Genomic DNA, 20,952 nt, shown 5'->3' on the forward strand with positions numbered 1-20,952 from the left:
AGCCCAAACAATGGTATTATCTACATCAAAACTTAAATACAAAAAATAACTTTATTTTCTTTATTTCATTACACACACGTCAAGTAATTATCGCAATATCATAATTGCAATTTACTTTTAAAAGACGAGACAATTGCAATTCAGGTAATAACAAGAGTCGTTAAAACACAATATATTTTCTCAGATATTAAATTGCTTTAATTGAATGATGATGGAATAGTCAGCTCGTTACGTTTTGAACTGATCATCAGTATGTTTAATTGACAGTAAATTAACTGTCTGCAATCAAGAATGGTGAAATATTGTGATGGTAAACTTGTTAACAATATGTGTGTCCTGTGATTGTATCAACATAGAAAATAATATAATAGTGATACGAACACAATATCAAGCATCATTCGTGACTTTTAAGTGCAACTGTCTTACAAAAGTTAACTTACATAACTTTTATTTACAAAGAATAACGTATTCATATTGTTGAAGATGGCTTATTTATATCAGGAATTAGCCAAATTAATTTCAGAGATGGAGGTAACAAGTGCGGCTGGAAGACAAATACCTTTCGGCATTCAGAGAGCTGACAGAAAACTAATGCGAAGTCGATATCATCCTTATGGAGCTCGTTTAAACTGGGATCCGCCGTCGGAATATACAGATATTGTTGAAGGGCCGTCAAATTGGCCTGGTTTCAATGGAAAACTTTCCATAGATTTTCTTTCAAATGAGTTGTCATGGCAGACAAATACATTGTCGCCCCCACACACGTTACAAAGTTTTGATAACGTTTGTAGCTTTGGCATCGACGGCAACATTCCTTCTTTCAACAGAAGCGCATTGACGTCAACTTGCGTATCCGGTCAAAGACGATATGAACAAAATCATCCGTTCTACTCTAGGCGGCGGACGGCCCTGTGGAATGGCATACTCGCACGCGCGACAAGTACCGCATGGTGTACAGTGAGCAGCAGCGAAAGGGTCTTGAGCGCGCATATGAGCAGAACAAGTTCATCTCGATAAAGACCAAAATGAAAATGGCCAAGGAACTCAATCTTTCAGATAGACAGGTATGTTATAAGAGGATAAAATAAATATTGATTTTCCCGGATATGTTCTCATTTTTACGCTAGTAAATTGCGTTTTTACTGTTATTGGGATCAAGGGTTATATTGTTGAATGAGTGCAACAAAAGGCAGATGTTGATATTATAATGCTTTATTTTTTACTTTATAGGTTAAAATCTGGTTTCAAAATAGAAGAGCAAAGGAAAGACGACAGAAAAACAAGGAATCAGAAGATTACAGAGAAAATCACATTCCGCCAAGTGAGGACAGCACTCTTGACTCCTCCAGCGGGAACGATGTGGGGAACTCGTTGCCCACTGTCAATGTTGGAGTTACAGAGCCTCCCTCCTGCAGGTTCATAACGACTCAAATCCCGCCTATGGACATGGACTATTTAGGAAAAGACCAACGGGGCTTGAATGACAAGACGAACAGTTCAAATATCAGCCAGTTTCCGTCTCATTCAGTAAATAATCAAAGCAATACATCCTTGCAAACAATATTGCCATGTAAATGGCCGTCAGCAGAAAGTGGAATATTATTACCTAATACTAATATGTCGCCACTTAGTTTTTATCTTGACATGGGATATGATCCTCGACTATGATCGAAGTTCGCAATTGTTAAAATAACTGTTTAAATGCATTCTGTCCGAAAGGAAAAATAAATAATGATTGTTATATTTCTGTTTACATAATTTCATTGCTGTTCCATGTTAAGATACTGTTATAAGTAACATTTTAATTGTTTTGCAATTTAAGTCTTAAAATTAGTTGTAGACATTCGATGTTCTGATTTTGCATTTGATGTGTAATAAATTGCGAAACACAAATTTTTACTTTCCTACCAATATTTATTTTAAAGAACAGAAAATAAACAAAAGCAGCCACAGTTTTCGGCGGAAAGGACATTTTGGATAATTCGCAAAAAGTTCTTTAAAAATGACATTTTAATAATAACGAATACATGCGCGATATATTCAAGAGTCATTTCCAGCAGATTTGTTGTTTCAAGATATAAGCCTTTGAAAAAATATATCAGGGGAATAAATTTAGAAAAAGTAAATCTAATATTACACATATAAATCGAAATATTTTCGATTCCATTGGTTAGGACTGATCCTAACAATGTGATTCCAGAATAGGGAGCATATAATAAAAATAATTGTGATCGCCAGAAAAACAGACGGCGGTGCACTCGACATTCGTTTATGAAACAGTGAACTTCCTAACTGTATAAATTGTAGATCATTCTGTAAAAGACCGTGACTTCTTGGTTGTATTTCAATCATTGGTCTTTAAAACAAGACAATATAGGACAATACTTTTAGGGTGTAGCATTCTGGATGGTCCAATTGCTAGTGTGTAGTGTGTGTTCTTTTAACTTTAAAAAATCGGTGCGATTTCTTCAAGACTTATAAGTCAATGTTTTTGTTTTGATTTTAAGAGTACTACAAAATGATCTTTATAAGTTTTAAACTTTCTAGAAAGTTCTTAAATATTTGTTTTGAAATATTCGTTGTCTTTTCAACATTTTCATGAAATATGATATATTTGAACAAATTAAAGGCCTGTATTAACATATTCTATCTTCATCTAGTAATACTTACAATATTGTAGTAATACAATACAATTGTGTTTTTTCTCTCATGAATCGGCAAAACGTTCAACAAAGCATACATAATTTTAAGCCGTTGTTTGTACACGTTGAAATAGATTACAAATCATACAAAAACGTAACCATGTCAGCATTAAAGTGACACTCTTATTCAAAATCAATACATAAACATGTATAACAAACATACATTTTGAGTGATAAACCTACTACTACTTACTTAATAATGCATTTATGGAAAATATTAATTACTGATAACGAAATTGTAACCGTGTATTTAATAGCTAAAAAACGCAAAAATATAAAATGATTCGTGAGTGCTAAAAGATTTACTGTTATCAACTAACGTCTCATAAGGTAGAAATACCGTGTTTTCTTCACCTTTATTTCAAATTAAATTTGGTATCCTTCATAATAACCTATTGTTTTCAACATTTTTCATCGTTTTTGGTATATTAAAACATTTTACGATAGTGGTAAACCTATTTTTGGGAGTAAGAGTGCAGCTTTAATAAAATTTATATTGTAGTTATACACAACAAAAAGGGTTGATTCAAAGTTTTGGTTTATTCGTATTTTATTGAGCAAACGTAGACGACATTTGAATATCAATACATAATCAAAATTCATGATTAGAATAGTAGAAATAAACTAATAGAGTTACTTTCCCTGTTATGATAAATGAAAATTGGCATTGAATGCAGGTATTACTTATGAAGTTATTCATACAAGCTCATATTAAATTATTTTTTCAACACGGAACCGCTGGGATATGAAATTTTTTCAAAAGATATTTTTAAATCTTTGAATCATTTGCGATTAACATTAAATACAGTAGAATGATAAGCGAAACGATAGTCAAGAACGCAATAGCAAATGTCCTATTTTCTTGTTTTCACATGACAGACTGATTCACCCTAAACGGACATTCACAGTCTTGAATTTTGATTTTCTGTCATTATTTTGTTTTTGACTGCTCCCCTCTCTGGAATCGCATGATAATGAACAATCCCAACCAATCGAATGCCTTACTACCTGCCTGTTTGTCTGTCAGTTAGTTCAACTGCTCGTACTAGCGAAAATGGGTAGCAATGAGACTTCACAGTAACATTGTCGTGATATGTGGAACATTTACTCTAGCTTTTTGACCATCCTTTAGGGTAAGGAAAGGCTCGAAATTATGCCGACAACAAAAAAACTCTACAATAGCAAAATGACATTTGTTTCGGTGCGAGAAGTATTGGTAGTACTGATACCTTGACCTTCAGACGTACACTTGTGCCGAGGTGTTTATTAAATTCTACAATTTTTAAGAGACACCACAGTATTTTTGGCAGGACACGAGAATTTCTAATAGCTTCTACTACGTTGACCTTCCAGAAAGACGTTTGTGGGCGTACCATAATTAGTTTATATCAATAATTACTTTCCTGTTAAGATGAGACATTTTGACAGAGTGCAATTTAGGATATTTCGAAAGTGATACAAAACGTTAAATGGCTAGTTATCCTCTCGTCAAATGCCGTTTCCATTTGCAGTTATACTGATATTAATCCGCAACATAGTTAATATATTATGGTGGGCAGTTTAGTCAGTGGTTGGTTTTGTTTTAAACTTAGCACGATTGTTAAGAACTTTCTTAAAGTTTACAACGTGATTAACGAGATCGCTGTGAATTGTTAAACGTAAAATGTGTGATGATGTGCTAATATATGTAAATGAAACATGTACAGCTGAAACAGTTGTCCCAAATCTTGTGAGAAATACTGCAGATCACAAGTGTACAAACTATACTTACAGAGCAGCAAAGAATTGAAAGTTAAACACGTTGTTAACTTTAGCACAGTTATGATCAATCGACCAATTGCCACCTTTTTGTCGTTGTCTTTACAGTCTCCAGTCATTCTATACCGTCTCAAACGTAGTTTTTTCTCATGATTGTCTAAATAAAGAAAATTAACAGCATTGTGTTGAAATAAGCTTTTCCCAATGGCTGTTATGTCATTTAGGGTAAAATTATGCAGAAATTATTTCTAAGTTTAGCGTTACTTTCTTCCAAAACGAGACATTCAATTTGGTACGAGTATGTGAAAATTAAGTCAAGGTAAAAAAAAAACTGGCGTTGATGTACTGTTACTAGTACGAGGTCATTAGTTTACCAAAGAATGTCATGGTGAACTTACTAGTTCGTTTTTTTTTAAATATATGTGCCTACGTATTCATTATAAAAACTTGCAACTAGATTTACCAGAGACAATGGAGGTTTTTATTAGGAGCGAAATACACAATCAAACAGATGGCAACATATCACAAAGTTCTGCTCACTTATATTTTGGCATTCTATAATCTAAGATATAAGTATTCCCAGAAAACCAGAAACAAGAAATTACCTTGAACAAAGTCTGTATCGTTAGGAGGCTAGTCCAGATATCGCAAAATACTCATGTCAAATGTTAATCTCCATCTCCATTCATTTTAGCATTAAACATTTAAATTATTTAATATCATATATTTTTCAATCTTTTTAAAAGTCCCTTACCCCATAAAATGTCTTGATAAAAAAAATGTCAGTATTCCAAAGAAATGTATTCGAAAGCAAAAGCCGAACATAATGTAATTGCTCAAGAACAATGAGTTGTACTCAATTAATGTTCTAGCTGTATAATCTTATTCCTTTGGAATCTTGACCAAAGTTTGGAATCAACATATTCTGTGAAAGAATGCGCTTTTAAAAAGAGTAAAAACAATTATTTTGAATAACCTATGATGCTTTGTGGTAAAATGTGTTGACTCTCTGAGATTGAGATTTGACTTGAGGACATGAACTCTGCTTGTTTCATTTGGTAGAACTGTAAAGGAGGTTTTAATGTTCAGGTTAGTTGCCAACTTAAAGGTACCATTTAATTTGATTCAAAAAACCTTTTTTTCATTGTCATGCATTTTTGGGGGAGTTTTTGGCCTAGTAGCAATAAATTCAAAAAACACTTTAAAAGGCTGATTTTTGTTTCAATTTTAAAACAAATGTTTGCATCAACCTTTATGTTGCACCATTGTTAAAAACAATTTTCCGGTCAGCGTTCATGCAATGAGTTATATCCGGTTGGTTCAGATTGTGACTAATCTTGCGATTTCGAAGGGGGGTGGGCAGTCGTTAAAAAAAATGTTGAAAGGCAGAACACATATGGCAGTGCCCTCCTGTTTGCACTTAGGGGGAATCAGTGTATCATTGACTTTAAATTAATGTCTATATTTCCATCATTGGTCTTCAAAATCAAGACAATAGCTATCTTGACAACCGCATTGCTAGTCATTCTAATGTTGTTGTTTTTGTTTTATAAGCAAATGTTGCGAACATTTAAAAGTCGATGTTTCTGTCTAGGATTGTAATCAAATCGAAATTAAACCTTAAAGTTGATCTTGATCTGCTTACGCGTTTAATCATGATCTCAAATATATGTATTGGAATGTAATATGTGCCTTGATGTTTTTCATAAAATACAACAAATATTTAATTAATAAGCACAGCCAGGTTTACAGACCTGCATCAACATATTCCATCTTTATCTAGTGACTCTTCAAATATTTTTTTTCTTGTATTTGTACATGTATAGTAAAAAACATAACATAAGGACAATGTACCTGAATAAAACATTAGTTTACGAAAATTTACAAGACAAATTATAATACGACTAAATTTGGTGATGAAACGCTTGTGTAAAAAAACAATATATATATATAACATAAAGAAACATGAATATAATACATTAATTATAATATCAATGCCGAACAATACATCAATTTGTACCTAAAGGTTAACAAATCGTATCATTAAAATTTATTAATTGAGTAAGTAGGACAGTCACACATGTATTTAACACCTTACTCGAGATATATATATATAATGTAAAAACAATAGTCATGGAATTATGCGTACAATTCTTACAACGGTTTTTGCAATTGATTATGTAAAAAGAACTTCTTGCAGCAGGCTTTAAATGACTTTTCCGTGTTCGATTTACGTATTCGTTCTGGTAAAGAGTTCCAAACTGTCCCGCTGTAGCATGCAAACGAGTGTTTCTTGTATTGAGTTTTATGTCGAATGTGGGCAATGTCTTGTCGCGTAGAAGATCGCCATCCATGTCTTGTATTGTTTGATAACTTTATAATGTCTCTTATATAACTCGGTGTAAGATTGTTAATAGATTTATATACCATAACAGCCGTTTGATATTTGCAACGGTATTCAAATTGAAGCCATTCTAATTGTTCAAATAATTCATGCGATGGCGTTCTAATAGGCTTAAAGAGAATAATTTTAGGAGCTCTTTTTTGAAGCATGGTTATTCGTTTCGTATGCGTTTGCTTGCTTTTCCTCCAAACACTACAGCAATAGTCAAACATAGGAAGTATATACGATTTATAAAACAAATGTCTCATTTGATCCGTTAAAAAATAATTAAGTCTTTTTAAAAGAGCTATCTTTGCAGTTACTTTCTTGCAGACAAAGTCAACTTACAGGTTCCATGACAATGATGAATCAATAACAATTCCAAGCAATTTCTTCGAAGTTACATTTTCAATAAGTACTTTGTCTACGAATAATTTGAGGGCACATGCATTTCTTAACTTTGCATTTGAACCCAGCAACATGCAATTCGTTTTCAATGGATGTATTGCCATGTTGTTTATTTTGCACTACTCCGATATTATATCTAAATTTATTTGCAACTTACGTTCAATTTCCTGCGTATTTGAACCTTTTGAATATAGTGTAGTATCATCAGCATATAAGTCAATCAAGGAATTTTCTATTTCAAAGGTAATATCATTAATATATATAAGAAAAAGAATAGGTTTAAGAATGGATCCTTGAGGAACTCCAGACCTTTTACATCATCGTGAAGATTGGTAACCCACAAACTTTACAATTTGGTGTCTATCTTTCAAATACGAAGTTATCAGTTGAACGGTATTATCACTGAAATTGTATAATTTCAATTTATGTAAAAGTATTTGGTGATCTACTAAATCAAAAGCCTTTCGTAACTCAAGGAAGAGAGCACCTACAAAGTTTACATTGTCAATTCCATCAATCCAATTATCAATTATTCTTATCAACGCTGTGTGACAAGAATGATTTTCTCGAAACCCAGATTGAAATTCATGTATGATATTCGTATTTTTTAAAAATGTTTTGATTTGATCTGCCATGTGCCGTTCAAACACTTTTGACAGTGTTGGAAGGACAGAAATTGGTCTATAATTATTTGGATCATTGCGACCAGAAGATTTATATATAGGCAAAACTTTAGCCTCTTTAAATGAGTCTGGGAATATTCCTAGCCGTATGCTATTATTTATAATGGACGTTAGAGGTATAACAATACAATCACCACATTGTTTTAGGATATTAGGCCCTATTCCATCTAATCCTGTAGATTTCGCCGTATTAAGCTTATCAATATACATGTTTACCTTTAATGGGGTGATGTAAGATATATCGAAGTACTGACCCTTTAGCAAACTATTTAATTTAGTACCATGTTTTGAAAAATGTGTTTCATCGAACACTGATTAACTGATACAATCGGATATGTCAGTAAAATGGTTATTGAACACGTGTAATATTTGTGGATCGCCAACAACATTTATTCCGTTTGAATGAAGGTATTGTGGTAATATTATACTGTTATTGTTTTTAGTGTCATTATTATTATCATTCAACTCTCTGAGGTTCTTCCATAACACCCTAGAATCTTTACAGTTTTTAACAGCTTTATTGTAATACTCTTTCTTGGTTTGCCGTACTAATCGAGTAACGTTATTTCTTGAAAGTCTATATTCCGACCAATGTTGACGCTTTTTGAATTGATTTCTTTCTTTTATAGCCAACCTTAGTTGTGTTTCAAAAAAATGAGTGAGACCATAGAAGGCTGAATCACCATCTCTGACCGATGCTGCTACCTATGGGGGAAACATCTAGGTATGGAGACCATTACCTGCTTTCTCCGAACTTCCATGGATTTGAAGCAATGTAGATTCATACATACAGAGCGGTGAACTGTCGGTGGCCATAATTTGTCCTTTTAGGTTATCTGTGTTAATTGTTTGATGGCAAAGTTGTTCCGCCTGGAAATTATTATCCGCTTTTTCGGCTTGTAACTTGCAGTCTGCGTAGTTAAATTTCAGCGACAAATTGTCAAGTGAGGTAGTAGAAGAAATGTTGGCCGTTGATGATGAAGAGCCTTCGGGTGTTTTTGACACGTTGGATTTTTTCAAATCTCGTCTTTCCTTTGCGCGTCGATTTTGAAACCATAGTTTGATCTGCAGAAATGCAATAAATATTTTATTAAAATGTAAACGGGTAAGGTGATAAAAAGTCTTACATGTTATAATTTCCAACGATGTTTATTAATTACCTAGGATTATTTGAGATTTACAAAATGTGTACATTATGTAATTAGAAGTCTTTTCATTTTGATGTGATCAATGACACAGAAATAACGCGTTTTCAAATATTGACGACATGTTGTTTTCTTAAAACAATATCTTTATCTGTATATGTAGTAAACGATTAAAAAAGTTAAGGAAAAAAAGCTGCCTTGTTTTATTAAAAATAATATAACTGTGGTATCTTGTATTCCTTACCTGTCTCTCAGAAAGGTCTAGATCCTTGGCCAGTTCCAATTTGGTCTGCAGTGAGATGAACTTCTTCTCCTCATTGCACGTTCCAGGCTCTTCCGCTGTTTCTCTGTGTACACTACACGGTACTTGTCGCGCGTACGCGTAAGGCCTTCTACCGGTGCTGTCCGTCGTCTGCAGTGGAAGGGTGCTCGTGTTCCATCTCTCGCTTCAGCGACTCAAATACGGTTGAGTAAGGCAAATACCCAGATCCAGTGGAAAACGAAAAACATTTTCCGGATGCGAGGTTACATACACTCTGCAGATTTTGCAATGTGGAGTAAGCGAATGATTCAGAACACACAGGGACTGTATTCAGGGCATGTCCGTATAACGTTCTAACGTTGGGTGGCAATGTGTTGCTTTCATAGGGCCATCAAACATTTAAGCCATGTGTCTTGCCGCTTGGTAGTTCGTGAGTCAAATTTTGTACAAACGCCCCACCATGACATGTCGAGTTCATTGGTGCTTTCGTATTTAAGTACGGATGGTACCGAGATGATGGTTTCCCTGTACTGTCAGCCATCCACGCTGGGTAAGGAACTCTGTAGTCACTGTCAAATCGTGGTGTGTTTTGCTAATCACGAAATACTCCCGAAAAACTGGTTGTATTGAACTGGTACATTGTTAAGATAATGTATGGTAATTAATTCCTATATTTTGAAATAAATTAATTTGTTTTTTTTTTTTCAGTCTTGGTTTGATATATTTATAAGTATATGTTTTGTGATTAAATCATTGGGCAAGCTCATTGGTGAATCATTTTTCACGATTCATGCACAATAACTATGGGTGATAATTTATGGTCGCTTAAATAAATTAATGATATAGATGATTTCGAAGAAGATATGGCATTCACCGGACACGTGATTAATCTAAGTACCGTTCTCCCTGATTGCAATTAAGGAGACTATGAAAAGTGTTAATTACTTGCAAGTCTTCAAGTTTCCAAGTTTCCAAGTTTATTTCAACATCACTCATGTCATAAGTACATGACAAAAATAGCATGGGTACATATACAATACAACATGATGAAAACATTACAAAATATATTGGACATAATAATACAGATATTTTATACAGATTTCTTGTTCTGAATTTTACTAAATATTTCAAAAACTTAGCAGGTGTTTTAACTAAATATTCTTCGAATTCAAAATTCTCCTTAACAGTCTATAGCTACAACATTTTCTTGACGTATTTAAAGTAGAGTACCACTCGTTTTTGAATATATCGGATAATTTCATGTGAACGGACCTTTTAAGCCATAATGTGTTTAGGAGTCTTCAAACGATATTTTCTTAATAATGTTTCGAAAATTATATATATATTATTTTTGACTTGGTTTGTTTGTTTTAGGCAATATATTATATGCCTATTTTGCTAAAAATATAATTGAAAATATCTATAAAAAATAGTACAACAGCAACAACATAATTATATAACTTATAAAAAGCAATAAAATGAATATTATAAATAACAATTTTGAAATAATTATAATTAATAATGCTAATAAGTATGACATTATTATTATTATTATTATTATTATTATTATTATTATTATTATTATTATTATTATAAAATACAAATAATAATAATAATAATAATAATAATAATAATAATAATAATAATAATAATAATAATAATAATAATAATAATCATCATCATCATTATCATCATCATCATCATCATCATCATCATCATCATCATCATAATAATAATAATAATAATAATAATAATAATAATAATAATAATAATGATATTAGTAATAACAAAAATATAAGTATGATCTTGTTTTTTTACAAAACTACTTGGATTTGTCATTGTAGTTCGGAAGAGAAAAGATTATGATATCAATTATGGTATCAAAATAAATATTTTAACTTAGTTAGCATAGCATGATTTTAAAACTACAACACAATCAGACAATTTTAGTTAAATTCTCATTTATTTTTGTATGAATCAATAATATTAAAGCGGTCATTATTGTATGATATTAAAAAAAGGGTTCTTTTTTGCATAAAACAAATGACTTCAATTTATTAGCGTAAGTCAATATTAAAACATAATAAAATGCGCTTTTAAAAAGAGTAAAATATATGTCATTTCGAATGGAAAATGATGTTATGTGGAAAAAGAAGTTAAGCGCAACACTTGACTACAAAACATTACTTTTGATTTACTATTCAAGTGCACTTTTGAGAATATATTTTTTCTTTATACAATTGCGCAATTGTGATTATCAGTATATTATCAATACAAAATATAATGCGATTTCAAATTTAATATTGGAAAATGAGATGAGACTGAGGTTAATAAATGATTAAAGAATGCTCCTGATTTTGGTACCAGGAATAAATACCAAGTTATCTAAAAATCGAACGCCTTTGCGTCTAACAAGACGCTGGACATAGTGCTCCCCATATGTCTGCCAGGCAAGAAAACAATATGTTTGCCATTTTTCATTAAAGAAGATAAGAAAGAACATAAGTTTCAAGACAGAATACATGAGAGTGTTCCTGTTTGATTAAACTCTGTTTTATCTTTTTACAATAATTTGCAAAGAATAATACTAATTTGTTAAATTGTTTATTCATTTTTATTCTCTAAACATTACAAAAAAATACAAAAAAAATAATGGTATTATTGACATTAAAATATAAAAAGAATCACGAAATTAACTTTATTTTCTAATATTTCACTTCACACACGTCATGTAATTATCGCAATATTCTAATTACAATTTACTTTTTAAAGACGAGACAATTACAATTCATTCATCAAAAGTCATTAAAACACAATATATTTTCTCAGATATTAAAATGCCTTAATTAAATGATGATGGAATAGTCAACTCATGACGTTTTAAACTAATAATCGTTATGTTTAATTGACAGTAAATTAACTGTCTGCAATCAAGGATGGTGAGATTTTGCGATGGTAAACGTGTAAACAATATGTGTGTTCTTCGATTGTATCATCATACAAAATAATATGAAAGTGACACGATCACCATATTAAGCATCATTCGTGACTTATTAGTGCAACGATCTCAAAAACGTTACTTTTATTTACAAAAATAACTCATTCATGTTGTTGGAAATGGATTATTTATTTCAGGAATTAGCACACTTCATTTCAGAGAATGAGGTAACAGGCGCGGCTGGAAGACAAATACCTTTCGGCATTCAAAGAGCTGACAGAAAAGAAATACGAAGTCGCTATCATCCTTATGGAGCTCGTTTAAATTTGGATCCGCCATCGGCATATACTGAAATTGTTGAAGGGCCGTCATATTGGCCTGGTTTCAATGAATTACCTTCAATAGATTTTCTTTCAAATGAGTTGTCATGGCAGACAAATACATTGTCGCATCCAAACGCGTTACATAGCCATCATAACGTTTGTAGCTTAGGAATCGGCGGCAACATTCCTTTGTTCGACAGAACCGCATTAACATCCGCTTCCATATCCGGTCAAAGACGACTGGAACAAGATTATCCGTTCTACTTGAGGCGGCGGACGGCCCCTGTGGAATGGCATACACGCACACGCGACAAGTACCGCGTGGTGTACACTGAGCAGCAGCGAAAGGTTCTTGAGTGCGCATATGAGCAGAACAAGTTCATCTCGATAAAGAACAAAGTGGAACTAGCACAGGAACTCGATCTTTCAGATAGAAAGGTATATAAAAAGATCATTAAATACATATCAATTTTCTCTATATGTTCTCATTCTTGCGCTAGTAAATTGCGTTATTTCTTTTTAAGATCAAAGTGTAGTTTAATGCATTTGTATATATTATGTTTATGACAAAGTAATTATAATATTGAACATAAAAAGGGATATTTAGGCGAGGAAAGAAAAACAAATAATTCAGCAGCAGAATTCCATTCTTGTTGTTGTGAAAAATATACACTGCTCCTATGTGGACATATACAAGGGTATATTAGGTCATATAAAAAACGTGTAAGGCAACACAATATCATAACAATAATTAATCATTTCGGTGATGATCATAACATTCTTGATTATCTTTTGATAATTCTTCAGCTAAGTTAATACCCCTTACAGCGTACCCATTTTTCAAAGCTTTGTGTAAGATTCCTTGCCGTGAGCTCTATGCCATTGGTTCGGATTGTTTCTAATAATGCGAGTCCAAAGGGAGAAGCAGTTGTTAAATAGAGTTGGCAGAATAACAGATGGAAGTGCAGTCCACATTCGTTCATGAAATTGTAAACTTTTAATTTTATTTAGAGTTGATCAGATTGTAAAAGGCTGTGATATATTGGTTTTATTACAATCAATGGTCTTTAAAGTCAAGACAATAAAAAACATTTGTTATTATGTTCTGGACGATCGCATAGGATGAAAGCAGTACTGATCGCCTATATGATGTCATTCTATAAATTAAGATAATAATAAGTATTCCCACTAAACCAGACGCATGAAATAAACTTGAACAAAGTCTTGATCGTCACGAAGCTGGTACCGTTTTAAAAAAGGATCTTATCCTAAAACTTATCCTTGATTCATACTAAAATTCCTTAAATCTAAAAAACAAATCTTATTTTCAAAAAATGTTTTAAGTATTATTTCATCTTTTTTATCTTGAAATCTTCCTTAAATGCGAAGATTTCTTCCTTTGATGGTAAGGAAGGTCAAATTTTCCTCAATTTTTTTAAAGAGGAAATTACAAGCTAGGATTAAGCTTATATTTTTTGTCAAAATTTATCATTACCAGACAAGAAACTTTTGCCAAAGGTATGTATACATATTTATTTACCGATTAAACCGTATCAAAGGTTTTCAGTATGACTGCATTCGTTAACTATGTCAGCGGAAGTAAAAAGAGAAAATATCGCCTTACAACAGGGATTGTGAATTTATTTTTTAAACAAAACGATATGACCCCCGTGTATGTCATTACTTAGTGCTTAAACGTCTATAATGTGACGCTTCAAATTGCTCTAGCTATTTCATTTGATAGGATGTCGAAAAAAAATATGTTCAGGTTAATTGACAATTAAAAGGAGTACGATAAAGGTTGATGCCAAATAAAAATATTAGGGATATTTTGGAGCATTTAACATGGGAATTTGTGGCCACGTGATTATTAATTTAAAAAACTCTTTACTCAAGTTTTGTGGTGTTTTGCCTTCACCATTCATGTCAAATGAGTTTTACATTTAATAAAGCATTTATTAAAATAACAAAGAATGTTTGTATCAACCTATATTGTGTCCCTTTGTTCAAAACATTGTTCCGGTCAGAGTCCTTGCAATGAGCTGTATTCCGTTGGTTCGAATTTTAATATGCTATTTTGGAGGGGAGATGTCGTTAAACAGAATTATTAAGGGCAGAAGTACGGACGGCAGTGGCCTCAACGTTTGAAACTGTGAATGTCCTGTTTACATTTGGGGTGAATCAATCAGTCATAAGCTGTGAATTGAAGATTGTTTTTCAGTCATTGGTCTTTAAAATCAAAACAATAGGACATAGCGACAATCACATTGATACTTTATTATAAAAGCAAATGATGCGAAGATTTGAAAGTCAAAATTTCTTTTTAGTATTGCAATTACAATGAACTGATACTTTTAGTGTGATCTGAATATGCTTAAGCTTCCAATCATATTCTTTAATGTGGGTATTGATATATTCGCTATTCTTTGAAGTTAATAATATAATATATTCAAATAATAAGGGCAGGCAGGTTTACTGACCTATATAAACACATTCAATCTTCATTTTGTGACTCTTCGAACCTTTTTGTCTATATAAGCGAAAAATGTTCCACATAACATACTTTATGTAAAGTCGTTTGTTTGTACATGTAATTAGCGAACATAACATACAAACAAGGAATCTAAATAAAACCATAATGAATGAAAAATTACAAATATATACGACTTTAGTTGGTGAATTAACGTTTTTTGCAAAAAAAACAGTAAAAAATATTTGAAATGTACAAAAAGCTATATATACAATACAATCACGGCCTCTTAGATAGCAACTTCTTTTGTGTGAGAACATGGCTGGATCACCATCTCTGACTTACACTGCCACCTATGGGTGAGACATCAAGGTATGGAGAACAGTTCCTGCTTTCTCTAAGCGCCCATGGGTTTGGAAACATTGTAGATTCATTCAAAGAGAGTGGTGAACTGTCAGCAGTTATTATTATATCCTTATGCGCTTCGGGAGTAATTGATTCAAAGCAAGGTCGAGTAAACTGGAAATTACTACCCGCTTCTTTGGTTTGAAACTGGCAGTCGGTGTAGTTAAATGGCGGCGTCTTATAGTAGAGTGAGGTATTAGACGAAGTTTTATCCTTTGGTGATGAAGAGCCTTCTGGTGTTTTTGACACGTTGGATTTTTTCAAATCTCGTCTTTCTTTTGCTCGTCGGTTTTGAAACCATAACTTGATCTGCAGAAATATAAAAGCTATTTCAATATATTGCGTACGAGTATTGTAGTTAAAAGTCCAATGAACAATAAAATCATTTACTCTTATGTTTATCTAATTTTAATGAGTTCGGTAAACTGAATAAACAGATTTCCTGTCATGTTAATGCGATAAATGTCACACAAAAGAATACCTTTTAAATATTCCAAGAATCTACATCCATCTTTAGTATACGAATGAACATTTTAAGATCAAACTCTATATTGCTTAAAAACGCAATAGCATTATGATTTCTTGTATTACTCACCTGTCTCTCGGAGAGGTCGAGTTCCTTGGCCAGTTCCAGTTTGGTCTGCTGCGAGATAAACTTGTTCTCCGCAAAGCCGCGCTCCAGGCCTGTCCGCTGTTTCTCTGTGTACACTACACGGTACTTGTCGCGCGTACGCGTCAGCCCTTCCGCCGGTGCTGTCCGACGTCTCCAGTGGAATAGGTGCTCGTGTTCTATGTCTCTCTTCTGCGATTCGAAAACGGTTGCGATAGGCAAAAACTTAGAACCGGTGGAAGAAGAAACACAACTTCCGGATGCGAGATTACAAACACTCTGAAGACTTTGTAATGTTGAGTAAGAGTATTCAGAACAAACTGGTTGAATGGCTTTAGCGTATGGCGTGCCAACGTTGGATGGTAATGTGTTGTTTCCATACGGCCAGTAAACATTTAAGCCATGCGGCTGACCACTCGGTATTTCATGAGTCACAGTTCGTTCAAACGCCCCTCCGCGACATGTGGATGATGGTCTCGTACCTACGTACGGATGATCCCGAGGTAAATGCCTCCCTGTTCTGTCAGTCAATCTCCCTGAACAAGGAACGCTGTAATAACTGTCACCTCGTGGTTGGCTTTCAAATTGATTATAAGCCAAATTTTCTAAAATGCTGGTATTTTTATATTGGTACATTGTTATGATGATCAAGATATGTTGATGTTTTAGAATAAATAAAGTTTGTGTTTAGTTTTCAGGCTTGGTACAAACTATATATAAGCATTTGAACTGTAATTAAATAATCGGGCAAGCTCATTGGCGAATCATTGCCCTCGTTTCATGCACGATAACTATGGATGATAATTTATTGAATAAGCTGATGATATCGATGATTTCGTAGCAGATATGGCGCTCGCCGGACATTTGGTTAGCTTAAGTACAGTTCTCCCTGATTGCAATTAAGGCGACTATGTTAAGTGTTTATTACTTGCAAGTCTTCAAACGATATTTTGTTAATTATGTTGGAAAATTAAATATATATATATATATATATATATATATATATATATATATATATATATATATATATATATATATATATATATATATTGTTTTGTTCTTGTTATTTAGGCAATATCACTGTTTATAAATGTAAATAAAAATACATTATTTGCTTTTTTGATACAAAACAAATTTGAAAATATATATCAAAATATAAAACAACAACAACATATTTAATAAACTGATCGTTTATTATAATATTGAATAAACTTAGTATTATTAATAAAAATGACGATACTAATGAGATTAATAATAATAATAATAATAATAATAATAATAATTATAATAATAATGATGATAATAATAATAATAATAATAATAATAATAATAATAATAATAATAATGATAATAATCAAAAAAAAAATCAATTTGGAAAAAATAATAGCATTTTCATATTGTTCAAAAAAATAAAAGGCGGTACAATGGTATTATCTACTTCAAAACATAATAAAAAAATTTGAAATGAAAATTAACTTCATTTTCAATATTTCAATACACACATGTCATGTAAAATTCGCAAAATTCTAATTGCAATTTTTCCTTTAAAGACGAAACAATTGCAATTCACACAGTTAGAGTAATTGAAACACAGATATTAAATTTCCCTAATTATATGATGATGTTAAAGTCAATTCGTTATATTTTAAACTAATAATCAATATGTTTAATTGACAATAAATTAACTGTCTGCAATCAATGATGGTGTGATTGTGTGATAGTAAAATTGTTAACAGTATGCGTGTCCTGTGATTGTATCAATATACCAACTAGTATAAAAGAGATACGAAAACCATAGCAAGCATCATTCGTGAATTCATGTGCACTTGTCTTACAAAATCCTACTTCTTATCCCAAGAAAACATTTATTTTCAAAGCATCACTTCTGCATATTTTTGAAGATGGCTTATTTATATCAGGAATTGGAACAATTGGTATCAACAGCAGGGGTAATAGACGCGGCTGAAAGACAAAAAACTTGCGGCATTCAGGGAGCTGACAGGAAAGCAATGCGAGGACGTTACCATCCCTATGGAGCTCGTTCAAATTGCTCAAATAATGGTTGCGCAAATTGGGATCCAACTTTCGCATATGCTGAAACTGTTGAAAAGCCGTCATATTGGCCCGGTTTCAACAGACTACCTGCATTAGATTTTCTTTCTAATGAGTTGGCAAGGCAAACTAACACTTTGTCGCATCCAAACACGTTACAAAGCATACATAACTTCTGTAGCTTACGATCCGGAAGCAACATTCCTCCTTTCGATACAACCACCTTGACGTCTGCTTCCGTGTCCGAGCAGAGACGACTGGAACAATATCATCCATTGTACTTGAGGCGGCGGACGGCCCCTGCTGATGGGCTTACACGCACGCGCGACAAGTACCGCGTGGTGTACACTGAGCAGCAGCGAAAGGGTCTTGAGCGCGCATATGAGCAGAACAAGTTCATCTCGATAAAGACCAAAATGGAACTGGCACAGGAACTAGATCTTTCAGATAGACAGGTATTTACTTAGCCAATAAAATAAATATCGATTTTCCGAATATGGTATCATGCTATCGCTAGTAAATTGTGTTTTTACTGTTATAGGGATCAAAAAGTATTTTATCAAATTATTGTAACTATAGCCACATAATTGTTTTCTAATGCTTTTCGTGTATTTTGTAGATAAAAATCTGGTTTCAAAACAGAAGAGCAAAGGAAAGACGACAGAAAAACAAGGAATCAGATGTTAACAAGGAAGAACAAAATCCGTCAAAAGAATACAGCACTCTTGACTCCATCAGCGGGGCCGATGTGGGAAACTGGTCACCGACTGCCAGTGAAGGAGTGAGAGAGCTTTCCTCTTGCAGGTTCCAAACTGCTCAGACTTCGCCTATGGACACTTACTTTTTCGGGAAAGACCAATGGGGCTTAATGGACAAGAAGAACAGTTCTCAATCCTGCCAGTTTTTGTCTCATTCAGTAAATAATCGAAGCAGTACATCTGTGCAAAAGATATCGCCATCTAAATGGCCGTCAGCAGGGAATGGATTATTACCTTGTACTAATGTTTCGCCACTCAATGTTAACCTTGGCCTTGGGTATGATCCCAGACTTTAATCAAATGTGAAATGTTCGCTTGTTAGAATATCAGTTAAACTGTATTCTATAGGAGAAGGAAAAATAAATCTTTGAAGATAATTTTATGTTTCAAGTGTTATTTACAGAATATCCAGAAAGTCATGGCCCAAGTGGACAAATACATCAATTTAAAGTGTTTACAGATGATTAAAACAATCAATAATCAGTTTCGAATAAACAAATGTTCATTACAGCATATACAAATATACAAGTTACTTTTGACAAAGCTTGTAGCTTTCATGGAAATATATACATCCAAAACATCCATGGTATTGATCTCATATATACATTTGTTCAAGTACAACAATATTCAAATATGATATTGTCTTACTTTACAATGCTGATACATATGTGATATATTAAGTATAGTTCATTCATATAGGTTTAAATACTGGAAAGCAAGAAAAATCTTTATTCTTTTAATATATTGATATCCGTAAAACCATAGACCACCTACACCAAACTAAAATATAGAGAGTGTTAGGATAACTACTAAAGAATTAAATATACAAATAGTCTTACCTGAATCATATGGAATGCCGTTAGGGTCATTGTCTGTGAATGTGTTGATCTGAAACGCGATACTCGATAGTTCGATGATGAAAACGCGAAATCACAAAACTTAGAAAACGAAAACGTGACAACATTTTTTTAACAACATTATTTTTAAAGAAGGTTTCCCCCACAAGCCTGGCATTAAATTAACAGTTAAATTATTAGAAAATTAGTTTTATATTTTTCCCCAATACGAGACATTTAATTTGGAACGATTATGGCAAAAATGATCAAGGTAAACATTCTGGCGTTTGTGTACTGGCAAGTATTTTTACTAATAAATGCATGTTAAAACGACCGTTCTGTTTCGGTATGTTTATGAGTATGTGTCTACGTATCCATTTAAACAAACATAACTATAGATTAACCAATATTAATAAAGTTCGTCATTTGCAGATAATTACACAATTCATACGATAAAACATAAAAAGTATAGCTCGCTTACATGTTGTCATTCTATAAATTAAGATATAAGTATTCTCAGAGAACCAGACGCACGAAATGACCTTGAACAAAGTCTAGATCGTCACGAAGCTGGTCCTGTATTTAAAAAAGAATTTTTCCTTGATTAATACCAAAATTCTTTAAATGAAATTAACAAATATAATTCATAATAAAATATTCTAAGTAATACTCCATAGTTTTTTATATTGAAATTTTCCTTAAAAAGTTTCTCCTTTAGATAGGAAAAAAGGTTAAACCTTCTTTAAAAGTTAGAGGAATATTCTTTAAACATTAAGAAAATTCCAAGCTAAAATTACGCTGATTCTTTTGGCGAAAACTATCATTACCACACAAAAAAGGTTTGTCAAAGGTATGTAATCATATTTATTTACCGATTTTTTCCGTATTAGAGGTTTCCATCATGACTTCATTCGTTATTTATGTCAGCGGAAATAAAAATAGAAAACACGACCTAGCAACAATAATTGTGAAATTATTTTTCAAACAAAACGACATGACCCCTGTTTATTTAATTACTTAGTGCTTAATCGTTCATAATGTGACGCTTCAAATTTCACTAGCTCTTTCATTTGATAAGATCTCGAGAAAAGCCTTATATTCAGCTTAGTTGACAAATAAAAAGAACACAATAAAGGTTGCCAAACAAAAGTATAAGCGATATTTACCACGTGGTAATTAATTTAAAAAAAGTCCTGTGGTTTTCTGTCTTGATCATTAA

The 20,952-nt window shown here is 32.6% G+C and overlaps 1 protein-coding gene across 1 annotated transcript; it reads left to right on the top strand.

The window, feature by feature from the left end:
- Positions 1 to 525: 525 nt before the first annotated feature.
- LOC128225915 (homeobox protein CDX-1-like) lies at positions 526 to 1,668 on the top strand. The gene is made up of 3 exons (XM_052935811.1): positions 526 to 531; positions 897 to 1,064; positions 1,231 to 1,668. The coding sequence occupies exons 1-3, from the start codon at positions 526 to 528 to the stop codon at positions 1,666 to 1,668; spliced, it is 612 nt and encodes a 203-aa protein (XP_052791771.1).
- Positions 1,669 to 20,952: the final 19,284 nt, after the last annotated feature.

The sequence above is a fragment of the Mya arenaria genome, chromosome 3 (genome assembly GCF_026914265.1).
Source record: "Mya arenaria isolate MELC-2E11 chromosome 3, ASM2691426v1".
NCBI classification, from domain to species: domain Eukaryota; kingdom Metazoa; phylum Mollusca; class Bivalvia; order Myida; family Myidae; genus Mya; species Mya arenaria.